Source organism: Rhinoraja longicauda, chromosome 31 (genome assembly GCF_053455715.1).
Source record: "Rhinoraja longicauda isolate Sanriku21f chromosome 31, sRhiLon1.1, whole genome shotgun sequence".
Classification (NCBI taxonomy): domain Eukaryota; kingdom Metazoa; phylum Chordata; class Chondrichthyes; order Rajiformes; family Arhynchobatidae; genus Rhinoraja; species Rhinoraja longicauda.
Window position 1 is genome coordinate 22,280,395 of NC_135983.1, and position 22,304 is coordinate 22,302,698.

Here is a 22,304-nt window from a genome sequence, read left to right on the forward strand (position 1 = left end):
GACACAGAGGGAGCTGCTAACAATTGGCCGGACACATGAGGAATAATGCCGGGGATCTGGAAGACTGCAGGAATGATCGTGTTTACATATGATGAGCGTTTGACGCGCTGGAGTTTAGAAGGATGAGGGGGGGAGACCTCATTGAAACTTACCAAATAGTGAGCGGCCTGGATAGCGTGGATGTGGAGAGGATGTTTCCACTGGTGGGAGAGTCTAGGACCAGAGGCCACAGCCTCAGAATAAAAGGACGCACCTTTATAAAGGAGATGAGGAGGAATTTCTTCAATCAGAGGGTGGTGAATCTGTGGAATTCATTGGCACTGAAGGCTGTGGAGGCCGCCAAGTTGATGGATATTTGATTAATCTTTGATTAGTGCGGGTGTCAAGGGTTATGGGGAGAAGGCAGCAGAATGGGGCTGAGAGGGAGAGATAGATCAGCCGTGATTGAATGGCAGAGTAGACTTGAGTGGCCAAATGGCCTAATTCTGCTCCTTTAACATAAACTTATGAAGCAGAAACCAATCACTGAACAAAACAGAAAGCTCAACCTACAGAATTCCAGGCAGTCACCTTGGTGAGGAAGCTTTTGGAAACAGCCGTCTCACCAAGCTAACTGCCTGGCAACCTGGAAGAAAATCGTCAGCCTTCTGTGCAAGGTGAGAGAGCATGGATATGTTAAAGACACAATATGTCTGAACAAGAAATTAAACACCAAGTGGTGGAAATCTGAAATAAAAACAGAGCTGCCGGAAGAACTCAGCCAGTTGAGCAGCATCTGTGGAGGGGAAAACCGGCCAACATTTCAGGTTGAAAACCCTTCATCAGAACTGAGAGCTGAACAGGTTCTCACCTCAGAGGGGGGGGGGGGGGGGGGGGGGGGACAGAGATTTATTGCTGGGGTGAAGTAAGGAAAATCAGAGCAAGAATGGGACAGTGGTAGTTAAAATAAAGAAAAGGTTTACCGGGATAGAGGCCAAACCCGTGCAAATGGAACTAGGACATCTTGATCTGCATGGGCCAGTTGGGCCGAAGGGCCTGTATACATGCTGTATGATTCTAAGGTGACTGAGTTTATCAAACGGGTGGGTGAAGCAGCGTGGATGACACCGGGTAAGTGGAGCCTATAACGGGTGCTTATAAAAATAATCGGCCGTTTTGCCAATCTGAAGCTCAGGGGAATGAAAGAAGAGTGGTGGCACGGTGGTGCAACGGTAGAGTTGCTGCCTTACAGCAAATGCAGCGCCGGAGACTCAGGTTCGATCCTGACTACGGGCGCCGTCTGGACGGAGTTTGTACGTTCTCCCCGTGACCTGCGTGGGTTTTCTCCGAGATCTTCGGTTTCCTCCCACACTCCAAAGACGTGCAGGTTTGTAGGTTAATTGGCTGGGCAAATGTAAAAATTGTCCCTAGTGTGTGTAGGATAGTGCTAATGTGCGGGGATCGCTGGGTGGCGCGGACCCGGTGGGCCGAAGGGCCTGTTTCTGCACTGTATCTCTAAATCTAAAAAAAAAAATCTAAAGTGCAGTTGAAAGCAGGGAAGTGGGCGGTGACACCCATTGTGCTAGGAGGGGTGTGGAGAGACTGAGCAAGCTAAATGGTCCAATGTAACAAAGGCGTGGATAGTGAGAGGTTCGAGGGGTTTGTAAACACACGTTGGCCCACATTAAACCACGGTAATGCAACGGCCTTTGAAGGAAATGCGACCGAGGGCTTCATTAACGGAAGCAAAAGTGTAAAAGCCAAACCTTTAAAAACACTAATTGGTCTCAGGTCGGTTGCAGAAACAAGGAACTGCAGATGTTGGCGTTACAAAAAAAGACACCAGTATAGACACAAGTGCTGGAGTAATTCAGCGGGTCAGGCTGTATCTCTGGAGAGAAGGAATAGGTGACGATTCGGGTTGGGACCCATCTTCAAACTGGAAGACCGTAGAAACGTCACTCATCCTTTTTTCCTCCAGAGATGCTGCCTGATCCGCTGAGTATCATATCATATCATATCATATATATACAGCCGGAAACAGGCCTTTTCGGCCCTCCAAGTCCGTGCCGCCCAGTGATCCCCGTACATTAACACTATCCTACACCCACTAGAGACAATTTTTTTTAACATTTACCCAGCCAATTAACCTACATACACCTGTACGTCTTTGGAGTGTGGGAGGAAACCGAAGATCTCGGAGAAAACCCACGCAGGTCACGGGGAGAACGTACAAACTCCTTACAGTGCAGCACCCGTAGTCAGGATCGAACCTGAGTCTCCGGCGCTGCATTCGCTGTAAAGCAGCAACTCTACCGCTGCGCTACCGTGCCGCACTACAACACTTTGTGTCTATCTTCGGTATACACCAGCATCTGCAGTTCCTATCTACACAGTAACTTAGCGGGTCAGGCAGCTTCTCTGGAGGACATGGATAGGTGACGTTTCGGGTCAAGACTTGCACTTTGGGTCAGCATCTTGTGGGTTTTTTCAGCTGGATTGTGTTTAATTCTGGGCAACCCAGGACAGGAAGGATGAGAAGGCTTTGCAGGGAGAACTGAAGAGGTTTATAAGAACTGGTTCCAGAATCGAGTGATCGCATCCATGTGGACAGCTTGGAGCACCTGGGATTATTTGGATTGGTTTTATTAGAGCGGAGAAGGACCAGCCTTGAGAGGTTGCGTAAAATCATGATGGATTTAATAACGTAAATGCAGAAGCTGGGAATCGGGGGGTGATTTGAGGTGAACGGCAAAAAGTACCGGGGAAACACGAGGTGCAACTCTGTTACTAACGATTGAAACACAAAGTGCTGGAGGAAAGCTGGCAGCGTCTGGCCTCCTGAGTCATTCCAGCCCTCACGGTTTTTGCTCAGGATTCCCGCATCTGCAGTTGCATGTGTTTCCGTTCATGTGATGAGTGACTCGGGTTTGTGAAGCTTTGCCTGAGAGCGGAGATTGGATGGGGGCTTGAGGGAAAGATAATGAGGAGGGAGACAGGGAGAGGAGCAGAGCCTAAGGTAGACACACAGCGGGTCAGCGCAGTAACTCAGCGGGTCAAGGAATAGGTGACGTTTCGGGTCCAGACCCTTCTTTAGTTCTGAAGAAGGGTCTCGACCCGAAACATCACCTATTCCTTTTCTACAGAGATGCCTTCTGACCCGCTGAGTTACTCCAGCGTTTTGTGTGTAACTTCGGTTTAAACCAGCATCTGTAGTTCCTTCCTACACAGAGGAGCTGAGCCTGCTGTGTGTGTGGGATGACTCCCACACAGATCAAGTAGCCTCCCTCTCTTCAGGGAATATTCTCTGTTTCATGTTCAAGTAAACAGCGGAAATTAAGTGATTCGCTCAGATTGTTATGTAACGTTAAATGGGCAATAAGATGACATAACATACCAGCTGTTGTATTAATAACTACACAAGGGGTGAGGATGACCTCTGACAACCCGAACCTCATGACAGCCGACCTCCCTCAGAGGGGGGTAAGCAACATGTGAGCAGCGACTAGCAATCGCCCGCGGGAGGTCTCTGAGATACTCACGTGAGGTCCGCCAGGTCCCGCTGGTCCCTTCGGTCCGATTAAACCACGGGGGCCCTGCAAAGAACAAACACAATGAGAGACGGCATCGAACATGTCAGACAACATCACCAGGAATTGCACTAAAATGGCCATTCAGTCAAACAAACCCATTCAAAATTGCATCAGAAATCTGTTTTGCCCAGAGTCAAAGCATCCCGATAAAAGTCAAATCATCCCACCCGACGACTAACCATCTCACTCAACATCCCACCCCACATCGTACCATTCCGCCCCCACATCAAAACATCCAGTCCCCATATCAAACCATCCTGCCCCTCTGTCAAACCATCCCGCCCCACTTCAATCCATCCTGCCCCACTTCAAACCATCCTGCCCCTCTGTCAAACCATCCTGCCCCTCTGTCAAACCATCCCGCCCCACTTCAATCCATCCTGCCCCACTTCAAACCATCCTGCCCCACATTAAACCATCCCGCCCCATGTAAAACCATCCCGCCCCATGTAAAACCATCCTGCCCCATGATGTTAAACCATCATGCCTCCATGTCAAACCACCCAGTCCCCACATCTAACAAACCCAACCAGCAACAAACGATCCCGATTGGTTTCAAACAAATCCGTCTGGATTCACACAGTGGCATCAAATTTGCCAGCCATCCCTGCCGGATGTCTAACAATCCAGCCTGGCATCAAACAATCATGCTTGTCATCAAAAATATCCTCCTGGTGTTATAAGATCCCACTCAGCATCTAACAACCCCCGACACTGGATCTGCCACTGAATCCTCGACTTTCTGACCCACAGACCTCAATCAGCGAGGATGGGTAAGAACACCTTGGCCACAATAACTTTCAACACCAGACCCCACAAGGATGTGTTCTCAGTCCCCGACTATAGTCCCCATACACTCATATGGCCAAACGCGGCTCGAATGCCACCCACAAGTTTGCAGATGACACCACTGTGGTGGGCCGGCTCACTAACAATGATGAGACCGAGTACAGGGAGGAGATGGGGAATTTAGCGTCATGGTATCAGGACCATAACTTCTCCCTGAATGTCAGCAAGATGAACAAGCAAGTTATTGACTTCAGGAAGCATGGTGGAGTACATGCCCCAATCAGCATGAATGGTGCGCATGTGGAAACGGCTGAGGGCTGGCTTCATGTTCCTTGGTGTTAATATTACTAACGATCTGCCGTGGACCTGCCAAGATGGCCCATCAACGCCTCTACCTCCAGTGGAAACCGAGAAAATTCAGTATGTGTCCCGCGACTCTTACAGATGCATACAGAAAGTGTGCTGTGTGGTTGTGTCACAGTTAGGTTTGGGTACGAGAAATCACAAGAAATTGCAGAGTTACAGATGTAGCCCAGTCCATCGCACAGTCTCGACTTCACACCATCGACTCCGATTACACTTCACGCTGCCTCGGAAAAGCAGCCATCATAATTATAGACTTGTCCCATTCCGGTCATTCCTTGCTCCCATCGGGCAGAAGGCAGGAAAGCTTGAAAGTGTCCACCACCAGATTCAGGAACAGCTTCTTCAACCCCGTTATCAGGCTTCCGAATGGTCTTCGAAGGGCCGAATGGCCTACTCCTGCACCTATTGTCTATTGTCTATTGTCTATTGTCTAGGATACTGTCAGATGCACCTTTACACCATTGAGGACATTGGACTTTGTCAAGGGAACTGATGTCCTACAGTTCTGAGAATTATTTTCTGCTCTCAGTAACTGCCGCTTTGCTCTAACTATTTATTGTATCTTGTGGGAGGAGTTGGCTGCCTAACGGCTGCGGCTCTCTGGCAGTCTGTTGTCTTTTTTTTCTTTTTTTTTGTTTGTGTCGGTGTTGGGATGGTTTTTGTTTCTGTTTTTGGCTGTGTATGTGTGGTGGGGGTGTGTGGTGGGGGTGTGGGGTGGGGTGGGGGGGTGGGGCGGGGGGAAACCTTTATTTTATTAGGTCTCTTCCCCGGGGCGCGGCTCGGCTGCGGGCCTTAACATTGCCGGCGCAGCTCGGCTGCGGGACGTTTCAGTGCCCGGTGCGGCTCGGCTGCGGGCCTTAACATTGCCGGCGCAGCTCGGCTGCGGGACGTTTCAGTGCCCGGTGCGGCTCGGCTGCGGGCCTTAACATTGCCGGCGCAGCTCGGCTGCGGGACGTTTCAGTGCCCGGTGCGGCTCGGCTGCGGGCCTTAACATTGCCGGCGCAGCTCGGCTGCGGGACGTTTCAGTGCCCGGTGCGGCTCGGCTGCGGGCCTTAACATTGCCGGCGCAGCTCGGCCGCGGGACGTTTCAGTGCCCGGTGCGGCTCGGCCGCTGGACTTAACATCGCCCGGTGTGGCCGCGGGACGTTTCAGTGCCCGGTGCGGCTCGGCCGCGGGACGTTTCAGTGCCCGGTGCGGCTCGGCCGCTGGACTTAACATCGCCCGGTGTGGCCGCGGGACGTTTCAGTGCCCGGTGTGGCCGCGGGACGTTTCAGTGCCCGGTGTGGCCGCGGGACGTTTCAGTGCCCGGTGCGGCTCGGCCGCGGGACGTTTCAATGCCCGGTGCGGCTTGGCCGCTGGACTTAACATCGCCCGGTGTGGCCGCGGGACGTTTCAGTGCCCGGTGCGGCTTGGCCGCTGGACTTAACATCGTCAGCGCTGTTCGGCCGCGGGACGTTTCAGTGCCCGGTGCGGCTCGGCCGTTGGACTTAACATCGCCCGGTGTGGCCGCGGGACGTTTCGGTGCCCGGGGCGGCTCGGCCGGGGGGCCTTCCATCCTCTTGCGGGGGCTGTGCGTGTCGTTTGCCTCGGTAGGGGTCGAGCTGCCTGTCCGTGGGCGCGGGGGGAAGAGAGGGGAAGTTTTGTTGCCTCCATCACAGTGAGGGGGTGTTTGGAGTCACTGTGATGGATGTTTGTGTTGGGGTCGGGTGTCCTGTGTTCTTTTCTTTTTGCTGTATTTTGTGTGACTGCTGAAATTTCGCTCGGTGTTGTGCCGAGTGACAATAAAGTGTTGTTACGTTATGTTATGTTATATCTCCCGAAGAGTCCACCAGGGACTACACTGGAAGTACCCTATACCCACTACGGACAATTTTTAACACTATCCTACACCCACTAGGGACAGTTTTTTTACATTTACCAAGCCAATTAACTTACAAACCTGTACTTCTTTGGAGTGTGGGAGGAAACTGAAGATCTCGGAGAAAACACACGCAGGTCACGGAGAGAACGTACAAACTCCGTACAGACAGCACCCGTAGTCGGGATCGAACCCGGGTCTCCAGCGCTGCATTCGCTGTAAGGCAGCAACTCTACTGCTGCGCCACCGGGTACTTAAGTTTAAACTGATTGTATATCTGATCTGTTTGGATAACACGCAAAATAGAGCTTACCACTGTACCTCAGTACATGCGACAATAAGAAAACCTAAATCTAAACCAATGCCAATAATCTCAATCAGCATCAAGCAATCCACGTTGGCATCATACAACCCCATCCTGTTTCACTCCTGTCCAAACGATTACCCCGGCATCAAAACATCCCTCCAATTTAAACAATCTCCCGGCAACAAGAAAGCCTACCCTCCCCATTGTCATCAAACGTCCAAATGGCATCAATCAAGTCCATCATCAAATGATCCTGACTAGAGTCAAAGAATCCCAAATAGAATGAAACATTCCCTTGGATATCAAACAATTCCAGAAAGCAAGAATCTATTCTGCCTGGCATCAATAATTTCACCCAGCATCAATACTCCAGCCTGCCCCAGAACAATGCCACCTGGCTTCAAAGGCCTGGCATGGCAGAGTACAAAACTGTCCATCAATACGTACTTCTGCCAACCATCAAACAGCTATTAGCAGCAATAATAAATCCACCTGGTGTTAAATGCATGGTTTCAGTCTTGCCCAACATCAAACATTCCAGCCTGGCATCAAACCATCACAGATGCTTCAAATAATTGCACCTGGCACCAATGAATCATGACTGGTACCATATCCCAAAGTCAACCAACGGGTGGCACGGTGGCGTAGCGGTAGTCAACCAATGGGTGGCAGAGCTGGTGCCTCACTGCGCCAGAGACCCGGGTTCGATCCTGACTATGGGTGCTGTCTGTACGGAGTTTGCACGTTCTCCCCGTGACCGAGTGAGTTTTCTCCGGGTGCTCCGTTTCTGTCCCACACTCCAAATACGAGCAGACTTATAGGGTAATTAGCCTCTGAAAATTGCCCCTAATGTCTAGGATGTATGGGTGATCGTTGAGCGGCACACACTCAGTAGGTCATAGGGCCTGTTTCCACAATGCACCAATAAATTAAACTAAACTAAACCAAAGCATCAAATGACCAACCACCATTGAACCAGGCACCACATTAACACACCTGACAAAAAACTAATACTGTGCAACAAGAAATAATCTCACTCAGTATATCATAAACATAATCACCATCAAAGATTCAAACTGCCATCAATGTACCAAATGGAATCAAACAATCAAAACTACAACCTAACCCAGAACAAAACATTCCCAAACAACTTCACTTGCTACCACGTCGATTTGTACAATCCCGGCCAACTTCATTCAAGGACAGTGTCAAACAATTCCATCCAAAACCAAACACATCTGTCTACCAAATAGTTCCAACAGATAAATATAATTCAGTCCAGTATGAAATACATGGTCCAAAACAGTCTCGGGTTTTCCGTTTTGGAAATACGAGTATTTCCAGTACTCCGTCTCTGCGTAGACCAATCCACTTACAATTCGAATGTTCTGTCAGGAATCAAAGAATCTCACCCAGAATCAAAGAATCTCAGCCAGAATCATAGACTCTCACCCAGAATCAAAGAATCTCAGCCAGAATCATAGAATCTCAGCCAGAATCATAGAATCTCAGCCAGAATCATAGAATCTCAGCCAGAATCATAGAATCTCAGCTAGAATTGTAGAATCTCACCCAGAATCATAGAATCTCACCCAGAATCAAAGAATCTCACCAAGAATCATAGAATCTCACCTAAAGAATCTCACCCAGAATCAAAGAATCTCACCCAAAATCATAGAATCTCACCCAGAATCAAAGAATCTCACCCAGAATCATAGAATCTAACCCAGAATCAAAGAATCTCACCCAGAATCAAAGAATCTCACCCAGAATCAAAGAATGTCACCCAGAATCATAGAATCTCACCCAGAATCAAAGAATCTCACCAAGAATCATAGAATCTCACCAAGAATCATAGAATCTCAGCCAGAATTAAAGAATCTCACCCAAAATCATAGAATCTCACCCAGAATCAAAGGATGCCGCCTGGAATCAAAGAATCCTGTCGAGACTCACAGAACAACATCCCGAGTCAAAGAATGCTGTCGAGAATCACAGAATACCATCCCGAATCAAGGAATCCCACTGGGAATCTAAGAATGCCGCCCAGAATCAATTAATTCCACCCAGAATCAACAGATTCTGCCCGGAATCATCAAATCTCCACCAGAATCAAAGAATTCCTCCCAGAATTAACAAATTCCTCCCAGAATTAATGATTTCCACCCAGAATTAATTAAATCTGCCCAGAATCAACAAATCCCTCACAGAATCAATGAATTCCCCTCCAGAATCAATGGGAGAATGCCCAAATCAACCAGAATAGGAAAACACACTATCCTGATGGGCTGCACAGAAGCCCACTGGCATCAGTCAATCCTGCTGCAATAACCACATCCACCCAGCACACAGCAATCCCGCCCGGCGTTAAACCATCTCAGACACAAAGTGCTGGAGTAACTCAGCGGGTCAGGCAGCATCCCTGGAGAACACGGAGAGGTCAGGACCCTTCTTTAGACACCTATCCGTGTGCTCCAGGGATGCTGCCTGACCTACTGAGTCACTCCAGCACCGTCTGTCTTTTCTAGTGAACCAGCATCGGCAGTCCCTTGTGTCTCCGTCAACCAATCCCCAACAGGAATCCAGCAATGCAAGCCACAGTTACACAATTCAACCCACAATGAAACATTCCCAACCTGCATTGCATGCTTCCACACAGATTTGTACATCAAACAATCCATCCGGTATCAAACATGTGTGGAGACAGACACAAAATGCTGGAGTAACTCAGCGGGACAGGCAGCATCTCTGGAGAGAAGGAATGGGTGATGTTTCGGGTCCAGACCCCTCTTCAGACTCACCAGTTTGGGATCAAACATACCAGGCATCAACAAACAAACGTGCCTGGTATCAACCATTCTAACCTGTTCTCAAATGATCCCATTTGCTTCAAGTTATTGCACCTGGCGACAATGACTCTAGACTGGCGCCAAACTCCAATGCCAACCAAACACTGTGATCATGACCAACATTGACCAAGAACACCCGGTGTCATACAAACACACCTGGCATCAAATAATACGGCCCAGCAAGAAATAATCCAACCCGCATCTTTACTTTAGACTTTAGAGCTACAGGGTGGAAACAGGCCCTTCGGCCCATATACTAGCACTATCCTACACACTAGGGGCATCTTACAATTTACAGCAGCCAATTAACCTACAAACCTGCACGTCTTTGGAGTGTGGGAGGAATCAGGAGCTCACGGGGAGAACGTACAAACTCCGTGCAGACAGCACCCGTAGTCAGGATCGATTCCGGGTCTCCGGCGCTGTGAGGCAGCAACTCTACCGCTGTGCCACCGCGCCGCCCTTAACAAACTTAACCACCACCTAAACTGCCATTGACTAACCCTAACCGCAATCGAGCAATCCAAACTAAAATTAAACGACCCCACACAGAACAAAATGTTCCCCAACAGCACGTCGTGCTCCCAATGGATTTGTACAATTCCAGCCAACAGCGGCAGGCACAGCATCAAACGGTCCCGTCTGGCACCGGACTATCCCAACCAACAGACGTGATCGCGCCTGGTGTATAACACACGCCCGCAAACAGTCCTGCCTCACATCAACCAGTCCCACTTGGCAGCCAACACTCCCAACAGGAAACACACTACCCTGACTGTGGCAACAAAGCCTTCTTTCATCATACAATTCGAAGTGACATCAAACAGTCGGTCAAACACGGTGGCGCAGTGGCAGAGTTGCTGCCTTACAGCTCCAGAGACCCGCGTTCGATCCTGACTACGGGTGCTGTCTGCACGGAGTTTGTACGTTCTCCCTGTCATCTGCGTGGGTTTTCTCCAGGATCTCCGGTTTCCTCCCACACTCCAAGGACGTACGGGTTTGCAGGTTAATTGGCTTGGTATAAATATAAAAAATAGGATAGTGTTAATGCACGGGGATTGCCGCCCGGAGCGGACTCGGTGGGCCGAAGGGCCTGTTTCCACGCTGTATCTCTAAACTAAACTAAAATCTCGTCCAACATCAAAGATAGATGCACAATGTGAGACATTATCGCCTGACATCGGATATTACTGCCTGGCTCTGAACTATACCAGCTGACAGCTGCCAACCTGTACCACCATTAAACAATCAAATACGCCATCAAAGAATTGGAATTGGAACCTGATTCGGCTCAGCGTTGAACATTCCCGAATTTCAGCCCGGCATCAAACAATCCCATCTGGAAAGAAAACATCTAGACTGGCAAGAAGAGACTGTAACTGGCACTAAACTATCTCACCCATCCTCACACGATTCCAAGTGTGAGTTGCGCCCATCAAACATTACTGACCATCTCACCCGACACAAATAACCTCTCCTGCGTTCCAACAATTCCACCCACCTCCAAAACAACCTCCTTGTCATCAAAAGACCTCCCTGATGCCAGTGGCATTGAACACTCTAACCCGGCATAAAATAAAAATGCCCAGCATGGAATTATCCAGCTGGCATTAGATCATCCCACGGGCATGAGGTAATCCCACCGGACATGAAAGAATCTGGTTGCCAATGTACTACTCCCCCTCAACATCAAACAATCCTCCCTGGGATCAAGGCAGACCATCTGGCCTCAACCGGTCCATTCAGACATCAAACAATTCCAACCGGGAGCAAGATGTTCAGCCTAGGAAGGAACTATTCCAGAAAGATGCAGTGCTGGAGTAACTCAGCGGGTCAGGCAGCATCTCTGGAGAACATGGGCATTGTAGTTGACATTTCGGGTCAGGATCCTCCTTCAGACTGATTGAATGGGCGCAACTCAAAACGTCATCTGTCCATGTTCTCCAGAGATGCTGCCTGACCCACTGAGTCACTCCAGCTTTTTGGAGTCTCTCTATCTTGGGGAATAACCAGCATCTGCAGTCCCTTCTCACACATGAAATAACCCAGCCCGGCACCTAATAAATCACAGAAGGCATCGAGCAATCCTGCCGACATACAAACAAACAAACAAACAAACAATATTGTCCAGGCATAAAAAATCCCAATACGATCCCACCCAACGTACAGGAATATCTCCGGGCAACAAATATTCCCATCGGCAAAGTAACTCAACTGGTATCACACCATTGAGGCAGGCCTAAGAAATCCAGTCGGTATCCTGCAGAGATACAGCACGGAATCAGGCCCTTCGCCCACCGAGTCCACGCTGGTCAACAATCCCCGCGCACTAACACTGCCCTACACACGCTAGGGACAATTTACACTTATACCAAGCCAATTAACCGACAAACCTGTACGTCTTTGGAGTGTGGGAGGAAACTGAAGATCTCGGAGAAAAACCCACGCAGGTCACGGGGAGAACGAACAAACGCCCGGGTCTCTGGCACTGTAAGGCAGCAACTCTACCGCTGTGCCACCCTGTCACCCGATGGGCATCTAACAATTAAAACTGGTATCAGACAATGGCACCCGGCAACAAGGAACGGCACTGGCATCAAATCATCAGCCAACAAAGCATGAGGCAATCACATCAGACAAGGATCAAACTAAGCTGGCATCTAATGGACAATGCTGGCATCAATGAATCCAGTCTATCAATTGCCAAACACGCCTGCAATCCCACAGTTGTGCAGTCCAATCCATGATGAAACATTCCCAAACATTCCCATTGCTTGCTCCCAACGGATTTGTACAGTTGCAGCCAACAACAATCAGGCCCAACATCAACCAGCTCTGCCTGGTGTTAAATGATGCCTCCTGGCCTCAGACCATCTCAACTGGAACCAACCCCAAGCTGCATGTAAACAATTCAATCCACAATGAAACAATTCCGATGGGCATTCCCACCCTCCCAGGCGGATTCGTACAATCCCCGCCAACACCATTCAGGCACAGCATTCGACGATCCCGCCTGGCGTTCCGGTCCAACGTGAAGCAATCCCAACCGGCAGCAAGCCTTTCCAACCAGCATCCTCACCCAACCTCAAACAGACGAAGCAAGAATCAAACAGTGTGCCGAAACAAAGAACCGCAGATGCTGCTTCATACCAAAGACAAGGAACAAGGGGCTGGAGTAACAGCAGGTCAGGCAGCGTCTCTGGAGAAAAAAGATGGGTCGGGACCCTTCTTCGGACTGAAAGTAGGGGGCTGAGGATGCGGGGTTGTTGAGGAGCCGGCCACAAATGATCTCAGGCAGGGTGTTGCCTGTTAAGCCCTTCGTTGGCTGGGGAAGGTAAGATCTCAAGAGGGGAACAATGTGGAGAAGTGTGGAACTGGTGAAACGACTGACTAGGGTGGAGGAAGGGGGCAAGGGGGGTATGAGATGAAGTTACTTCAAATGAGAGAATTCGCTGCTCATACAGCTGGGTTGCAAGCTACCCAAACGAGATGTGAGATGCTGTTCACATAATCCAGCACTGCATCGAACAACCCAAGCACCCTTCCAAATGGGGAGCGATCCCACCCAAAAATCAAACAGCCCATCCAGTCACACAGCAGGTTGGTACTTCCACACGGGGCGAGAGCCTTCACTTAAAGAGCAAACAACGATCAGCTCCTCTCTCTGTGATATTGGCCCTCACACATACAGAACCCTAATCAAATCACAAGGGGGACCCAACCAGGTAGTTGAGACAGATACTATCACATTGTTTAAAATACATTTGGACAGGTACATGGATGGAGAGGTTATAAGGTCACAAGTGATAGGAGTAGAATTAGACCATTTGGTCCATTCAATCATGGCTGATCCATCTCTCCCTCCAAACCCCATTCTCCTGCCTTCTCCCCATAACCTCTGACACCCGTACTAATCAAAAATCTATCTATCTCTGCCTTAAAAATATCCACTGACTTAGCAAAGAATTCCACAGATTCACCACCTGCTGACTAAAGAAATGTCTCCTCATCTTCCTAAAAGAACGCCCTTTAATTCTAAGGCTATGACCTCTAGTCCTAGACTCTCCCACTAGTAGAAACATCCTCTCCACATCCACTCTATCCAAACCTTTCACTACTCCGTACGTTTCAATGAGGTTTTCCCCTCATTCTTCTAAACTCCAGCGAGTACAGGCCCAGTGCCGACAAAGGTTAACCTACTCATTCCTGGGATCAGAAGGGTATGGGCCAAATGCGGGCAGTTGGGGCTGGTGTAGCTGGGCCACGTTGGTCAGTATGGGCAATTTGGGCAGAAGGGCCTCTTTCCACACTGTATGAGTCTATGATGCTGAGAATGGGGTAAGTGGGAGGAGAGGAGAGTATTCAAGGGATGGCGTGTGTCAGAGTGAGAATGAAGTACTGGGGACATGAGCGTCACCTAAGATGGCGTCGAAGCCAGGCAACTCTTTGCGTGTTGGCCCAGAAGTGGATCTGCCATCATACATTATTATCGCACAAGCTTTTAAATCTTCACTTCAACAGCGGCATTTCTGACACGAACTATGCTCTTCTCAATCTCCTCTCAGATCTGTCGATTCTATCTGTGATCGGACTTTATTGCACTTTATCTTACACTAAACGTTATTCCCCTTTATCCTGTATCCCCACGCTGTGGACGGCTTGATTGTAATCATTTGTAGTCCATTTGCTGACCGGATCTATGTAGACTTTTTGCAACAAAAGGCTTTTCACCGCACCTCAGTACACATGACAAGAATAAACTCAACTAAACGAAACGGAGGAGTTGACACGATAACAAGTGTGAAACTGGGAGCTGCTGGGACAAGCCGGGGATGAACACGGCAGCCGGGAAAGATGCAAATGCAGGATAATTACCGAAAAGGAATGAGCGCTGGAAATATTAAAGAATACATTTAAACCCTGTCGATTTTCTGAAATGATTGAATGCGTTGTGGGTATTTATTCACAAAATGCTGGAGTAACTCAGCAGGTCAGGCAGCAGCTCCGGGGAGAAGGAATGGGTGACGTTTCGGGTCGAGACCCTTCTTCAGACTGATGTCAGGGGGGCGGGACAAAGGAAGGATATAGGTGGAAGAAGGGTCTCGACCCGAAACGTCACCCAATCCTTCTCTCCCGAGATGCTGCCTGACCTGCTGAGTTACTCCAGCATTTTGTGAATAAATCGATTTGTACCAGCATCTGCAGTTATTTTCTTATACAGGATATAGGTGGAGACAGGAAGATAGAGGGAGATCTGGGAAGAGAGGGACAGAAGAACTATCTAAAGTTGGAGAAGTCGATGTTCATACCACTGGGCTGCAAGCTGCCCAGGCGAAATATGAGGTGCTGTTCCTCCAATTTCCGGTGGGCCTCACTATGGCACTGGAGGAGGCCCATGACAGAAAGGTCAGACTGGGAATGGGAGGGGGAGTTGAAGTGCTCGGCCACCGGGAGATCAGTTTGGCCAACGCGGACCGAGGGCAGGTGTTGAGCGAAGTGATCGCCGAGCCTGCGCTTGGTTTCGCCGATGTAAATAAGTTGACATCTGGAGCAGCGGATGCAATAGATGATGTTGGAGGAGGTGCAGGTTGAGGTGTTGTGAGTTCCGAGGGCTGGTAGAGAATGTTGAGTCAGAAGGTGAAGTGCAGTCCCTCAGACTGATGCTGTAGCTTGGTGGAACAGTGAAGGAGGAGGCAGATACTTAGCAGAGAGAGGGGGGCAGAGAACGCTGGCATCTGGCAACCACAAGCTCCGCTGCTCTCTCACGGAATGAAAGGTGTCCTGCAACGCGGTGAGCCAATCCACATCTCATCTCCCCAGGTCAGCTCACAGGCTGGAGATGAAACATGCTTCAGTAAGGAGATGAGGATAAATTTCTTTGATCAGAGGGTGTTGAATCTGTGGAATTCTTTGCCACAGAAGGCTGTGGAGGACAAGTCAGTAGATATTTTTAAGGCAGAGTTTGATAGATTCTTGATTAGTACGGGTGTCACAGGTTATAAGGCAGGAGAATGGGGTTCGGAGGGAGAGATAGATCAGCCATGATTGAATGGCGGCGTAGACTTGATGGGCCGAATGGCCTAATTCTACTCCTTCACTTATGACCTTGTGCTTGCTTCATCCCCAACAGTGGCCCGTTCTGATGAAACGCTAATATCGTTTCTCCACGGATGCCGCTCGTATTTTCATTATTACTTCTGAAGGTTTGCGATGCTGCACGGTGTGAAGTCCAGGTACAACATGGCCCCTGTTTCACAATCAACCTCTTTGCATCCCAGCTGCATGGGACTGAAACGCCAACTTCGTTTCTCCACCGAAGCTGCTCGTATCTTTTCATTCTTACTTCCGAAGGTTTGAGAAGCAGTCCACACTCAACACATTGTCGGTGCCAGAATCAACCCCTTTGCATTCCAGTTGCTGGGGACTGACTTCCAGTTTTATCTGTGGGGTTTCTGTGGATCCAGCCCAGTATTAATATGTTTGGTTATATTGTACTTGATGCAAATTTGGGATTACAATTAAATTCCATGTCATGTAATCGTGACTCCATTCCAGGCTTTGAGTAAAACTCCCATTCCAGGTTCTGCATCAATTTCGCATTTGACCAGAGTTCCCATGCCAGACTTTGTTGGTGCCAATTCCAGGCATGGCATTGTAAAACCTCTCCAGTTTTTTTTTTCTGTAAATCCATTCCCAGCCCTTGTAACATCCCCGATAAATTGGGTTCCAGTCCACCATGGTTCTGTGATCACAGCTGATCTTTGGTAACGGTCCTGTTTTGCTGTTGATTTCTGGACCCAGTCCACAAACAAAGGCGATCCCGCTCTAATCCTGCGCTCGAGTCCAGTTGCCGATGTTGACCTCCAACGGTCATCATCTGCCCACTCAATGAATCCACACGCAGCCTGCAGATGCCGAAAGCCTGCAGCGCATTCAGGCCACCAGCCGGCAGTCCAGTAAACACGCCAACACTTCAGCATTCCCCAAACCAGGCAGTAACCCCCAAATGAACACATGGCCCGAGTACAACAATGATATATCTCACACCCCACACTGTAACACTGATACACCCCACACTGTAACACTGATACACCCCACACTGTAACACTGATACACCCCACACTGTAACACTGATACACCCCACACTGTAACACTGATACACCCCACACTGTAACACTGGTACACCCCACACTGTAACACTGATACACCCCACACTGTAACACTGGTACACCCCACACTGTAACACTGATACACCCCACACTGTAACACTGATACACTCCACACTCCTCTGTAAAACTCTGACACACTCCCCGCCCCTCAGTGTAACACAGAGTAGAGCCCATGCTCTACAATGCCACGCTCCTGTGCTGTTCTACTCACTGATTCACCGGGTAATCCTCTTGGTCCGACCTCTCCATCATCGCCCTGTGAATGGAATGAGAGAGAGTGGAAAGTCAGTGGGTGCTCCCTCTCAGCCGGCTGCAGAGAACAGCCCCGACGGTGGAGTCTGCAGTAACGCCCACACCTGCACAGTGGTGGTGTCAGCAGTAACGGCTAGGGTTGCCAACTGTCCCGTATTAGCCGGGACATCCCGTAATTTGGGCTAAATTGGTTTGTTCCATACGGGACCGCCCTTGTTCCGTATTAGACCTGGGGGCCGCTGTAGGCCTGGATGCTGTAGGCCTGGGTGCTGTAGGCCCGGACAGTGTAGGCCCGGACGGTGTAGGCCCGGACGGTGTAGGCCCGGACGCTGTAGGCCCGGACAGTGTAGGCCCAGACAGTGTAGGCCCGGACAGTGTAGGCCCTGACACTGTAGGCCCGGACAGTGTAGGCCCGGACACTGTAGGCCCCGACGCTGTAGGCACGGACGCTGTAGGCCTGGACGTTGTAGGCCCGGACTGTGTAGGCCCGGACGTTGTAGGCCCGGACACTGTAGGCCCCGACACTGTAGGCCCGGACACTGCGGTGGATGCTGTAGGTCCGGATGCCTGGGCCCCGCCTAACGGAGGTTGTGTAGCAACCCACCTCCCGGCCCAGGCGGCCGCCAAAGGGTGGAGCGGGAGCACGTGGCCGCTGGCTGGGTGAGGTCACGTGGGGCGCTGGGCGGTGAGGTCTCCTTGTCCCTTATTTGGGAGTGAGGAAGTTGGCAACCCTAGTAACGGCCCACACCTGCACAGTGGTGGTGTCTGCACTAACGGCCCACGCCAGTATTACTCACCCGGTCTCCTAACTCTCCCGTTGGACCCGGCTGTCCTTGAGTTCCTGCATCGCCCTGGGAAGAGATAAAGTACAGATCCCTGTGAGTATGTCATCCACAGCCCGTGGGCAAGTGTTAGTAACAGTCAGCAGTCTGCCAACCCTCCTCATTCAGTGTCCAGTACTGCAACACTGACCCCTGTGCGTCCCTGTGTATCATGCCCTCTAGTCGTTTCTCTGTGACCACCCGCATCACCCTGTCACGAGACAGATTACATTCTTCACACCTCAGAGGTTCCGACCCGAAATGTCACCCATTCCTTTTCTCCAGAGATGCTGCCTGACCCGCTGAGTTACTCCAGCACTTTGTGTCCACCTTCAGTATAAACCAGGAACTGCAGTTCCTTTTTACACCTTACATTTTACTTAGCTCTAACGTTTAAAGGAGATGAGCAGAGCACAGAGGCTGGTGGGTGCCTGGAGGGTGCTGCTGGGGGTGTTGGTGGAGGCAGATACGACAGGGGCATTTAGGTGGCTTTTAGACAGGCACATGGATATGCAGGGAATGCAAAGGCAGAGGAGATCAGCACAGACATTGTGGGCCGAAGGGCCTGTTCCTGTGCTGGACTTTTATTTTCTATGTCCCAGGAATTCTTCCACTGGCTCCTGGTCCAGCCAGTTTAGTTTAATTTAGTTTAGTTTACTGTCACTTGCCACGAGGTTCACTGATGTGCAAAGCAGTCAGGCTCGGTTTCAAAAACTTAAAACACAAAGTGCTGGAGGAACTTAGCGGGTCAGGCAGCGTCTGTGGAGGGAAATGGACGTGCATCACCAGACCTGAAAGGTAGCCTGGGTTATTCCCTCGCTGATGCTGCCTGACCCTCCTGAGGTCCTCCAGCACTTTGTGTTTTTGCTCAGGATTCAGACTGAAGAAGGGTCTCGACCCGAAACGTCGACCCTTTCCTTCTCTTTGAGAGGCCTAGTAACCTACTCATGTTCCTGTTTTATGGTGTACTTGATCTGAATCGCTGGAGTGTGTTGTTAGCTGCTCTATATCTGACAGTGCCCTCTCGAAACTTCTTGGCTCTCTCATAGTGAGACCTACCTCTTTGATTAATTTATGTGTCACAACACGCCTTTATATTGCTCACTTTCTCTTCGTTTCCTACTTTAGCATGGATTGGGCGCCGCTCCAGAAGACCGAATGTATGGACTATACTGGACTATAAAAATGGCACCAAAACCGGGCGACTGAATCATTCTATTAATAGTTAGAGAGTGGTCCTGAGCTACTATCTACCTCATCGGGTTAGGGTTGGGGTCGGACTACCTTTAATCTGACTTTACTGTACTTTATCTTGCACTAAACATTATTTCCATCATCATCTATCTGCACACTGTGGGCGGCTCGATTGTAATCGTGTGTTGTCTTTCCTCTGACTGGTTAGCACGCAACAAAAGCTTTTCACTGCACCTCGGTACACGTGACAATAAACTTAACTCAACTAACACTCTGAAGGTATCACAAAATGCCGGAGTAACTCAGCGGGTCAGGCAGTATCTCAGGAGAGAAGGAATGGGTGATGTTTCGGGTCGAGACCCTTCTTCAGACTGTAACTCAGCGGGTCAGGCAGTTTCTCAGGAGAGAAGGAATGGGTGACGTTTCGGGTCGAGACCCTTCCGTCTCTCCTGAGATGCTGCCTGACCCGCTGAGTTACTCCGGCATTTTGTGATACCTTCGATTTGTACCAGCACCTGTAGTTATTTTCCTGAACTAACGCTCTTGCATTTTGTCTTAGTGGACTATTTCGATGCTCTTTGTACTATCGGGGGTTGTGCTAAGGAATGGGAATACATTTTACTGAACTGCCTGCAAAGAAAGTATTTTGCTGCGTTCTAATAAAGAACCATTGACTTGAACGATGGCTGCTGCTTCTGTGACCCATAAATACAAGTCCCACACTACCGGGGGACCCCACCAGATGGTGCTGTCGCCCGTGAATGATCCCACCTCTCGGTTTGAGTTGCCCCACTGAGATTTCACAGTAAGAATTTAATTTAAGCAGAAAGAATTTGTGCAGCCTTGAGGGAAGATTAACAGAAACCACAGGGAAATGGTTTAACTTTGTAGGGAGGGTTTTTTTTTGGCGGAGATAAAACTCCGGAAACAATTGTCAGGGAGTTGTCAGTCAGACAACGAGTTGGGGTTGAGCTGAGGGCGAAGATTAAGGAGGGGGTGGGTTCCCCCCTACAGAGATGAGGGGGAGAAACATAGAAACATAGACAATAGGTGCAGGAGTAGGCCATTCGGCCCTTCGAGACAGCACCGCCATTCAATATGATCATGGCAGATCATCCAAAATCAGTATCCCGTTCCTGCCTTCTCCCCGTACGCCCTGATTCCGCTGGCTCAAAGTAACTCTCTCTTGAATTCCTTGAATGGGGGGAGGAGCCGGATAAAAATCATCCCAAAGACGTGAGAGTTTGTGGGTTCATTGCCTCTATTGTGTAGGGGGTGGATGTGAAAGTGGGACAACTGGAGCTGGTGTGAACGGGTGATTGATGTTGGCTGAAGGGCCTGTTTCCATGCTGTATCTCCAAACTAAACTAAACTAAAGCACGGTGGCGCAGCGGTAGAGTTGCTGCCAGACAGCGTCAGAGACCCGGATTCGATCCCGACTACGGGTGCCGTCTGTACGGAGTTTGTACGTTCTCCCCGTGACCTGCGTGGGTTTTCTCCGGGATCTCCGGTTTCCTCCCACACTCCAAAGACGCACAGGTTTGTATGTTAATTGGTTTTGCTACAAAATGTGGTATAATAGACCCTAGTGTGTGTAGGGTAGTGTTAATATGTGGGGATCGTTGGTGGGCATGGACTCGGTGGGCCGAAGGGCCTTTTTCTGAGCTGTATCTCTAAATTAAACTAAGCTAAACTCGAACCAGAATTGTACCTGTTGGAATTAGGGAGTTAATTGGTTGACGTATTGAAGAAATGGTGATGAAAACTCTTCATGAAAACTCTGAGCGGGATGATGGATGGATGCTTGGAGAGGGGCCGCAGGGTTCAGGAGGGGGAGGGGGAGATTCAGAGAGCACCAAGGGGATTGGCACCAACATGACAACGATGAGAAAGGTTTCAGCCCCGAGGCAAAGCGTGCGGTCGGAACAGTCTGTGTTCAGTCGGAGTTTGAAGGAAATCAGACGAGACATGGAGCCTCCTGGAGCACAGGTGGGTTCACTGCAGGGCAGGGCTGATGCACAGGAGCTGACAGATCTCAGTGCCATGAGAGGACTGACTTCGCAGCCACAACATGGGCTCAGGATGTGAGCTGACCAAAACGTGGCCCAACGGAGGGAGGGGCAATCAGGGATGGAATCTGGGCGGCACGGTGGCGCAGCGGTAGAGTTGCTGCCTCACAGCGCCAGAGACCCGGGTTCATATCATATCATATATATACAGCCGGAAACAGGCCTTTTCGGCCCACCAAGTCCGTGCCGCCCAGTGATCCCCGTACATTAACACTATCCTACACCCACTAGGGACAATTTTTACATTTGCCCAGCCAATTAATTCGATCCTGAATATAGGTGCTTGTCTGAACGTAGTTTGTACGTTCTCCCTGTGACCGCGTGGGGTTTCTCCGGGTGCTCTGGTCTCCCCCCACACTCCAAAGACGTGCGGGTTTGTAGGTTAATTGGCTTCGGTAAAGACTGTAAATTGTCCCCAGTGTGTGTAGGATAGGGTTAGTGTGCAGGGATCGCTGGTTGGCGAGGAGCCAGTGTGCCGAAGGGCCTGTTTCCGCGCTGTATCTCTAAACTAAACCTAAAAACAATAGCATTGGGTAGACAATAGGCAATAGGTGCAGGAGGAGGCCATTCGGCCCTTCGAGCCAGCACCGCCATTCAATGTGATCATGGCTGATCATTCTAGACACAGAGTATAGTTGTCCGTACACACCCTCTGGACACGCCGGGGTTACAGGTGCCAGCCACGTAGCCCACAACCCTTCCCACACCCACCAGGAACAATACTCACCCGGTTCCCCTTCTCTCCCGACAGTCCAGGAAGCCCATCAAAGCCACGGTCACCCTGTGAACCAAGAACGAGTTTCAGTCCCACAGACAAGTACACCCAATGGGCACCTTCGTCCACACAGAGGGCGGTGGGTGTATGGAACGAGCTGCCGGAGACGGTAGTTGAGACAGGTACTATAACAGCATTGAAAAGGCATTTGGACGGGCACGTGGGTAGGACAGGTGAAGAGGGATATCGGCCTACTGGGGGTCAGCGAGCTTAGATAAATTCATAAGTTCGTAGGTCATAGGAGCAGAATGAGGCCATTCGGCCCATCACGTCTACTTGCCCA

At 50.0% G+C, this 22,304-nt stretch overlaps 1 protein-coding gene across 1 annotated transcript in view; it reads right to left on the reverse strand.

Annotated features, from left to right (window-relative positions):
* Positions 1-22,304, reverse strand: part of col5a1 (procollagen, type V, alpha 1) — a 235,653-nt gene that overhangs the window by 82,709 nt on the left and 130,640 nt on the right. Inside the window, 4 exon segments of the mRNA XM_078425769.1 lie at positions 3,522-3,575; positions 17,122-17,166; positions 17,960-18,013; positions 21,974-22,027. Coding sequence (XP_078281895.1) covers positions 3,522-3,575; positions 17,122-17,166; positions 17,960-18,013; positions 21,974-22,027 — 207 coding nt within the window.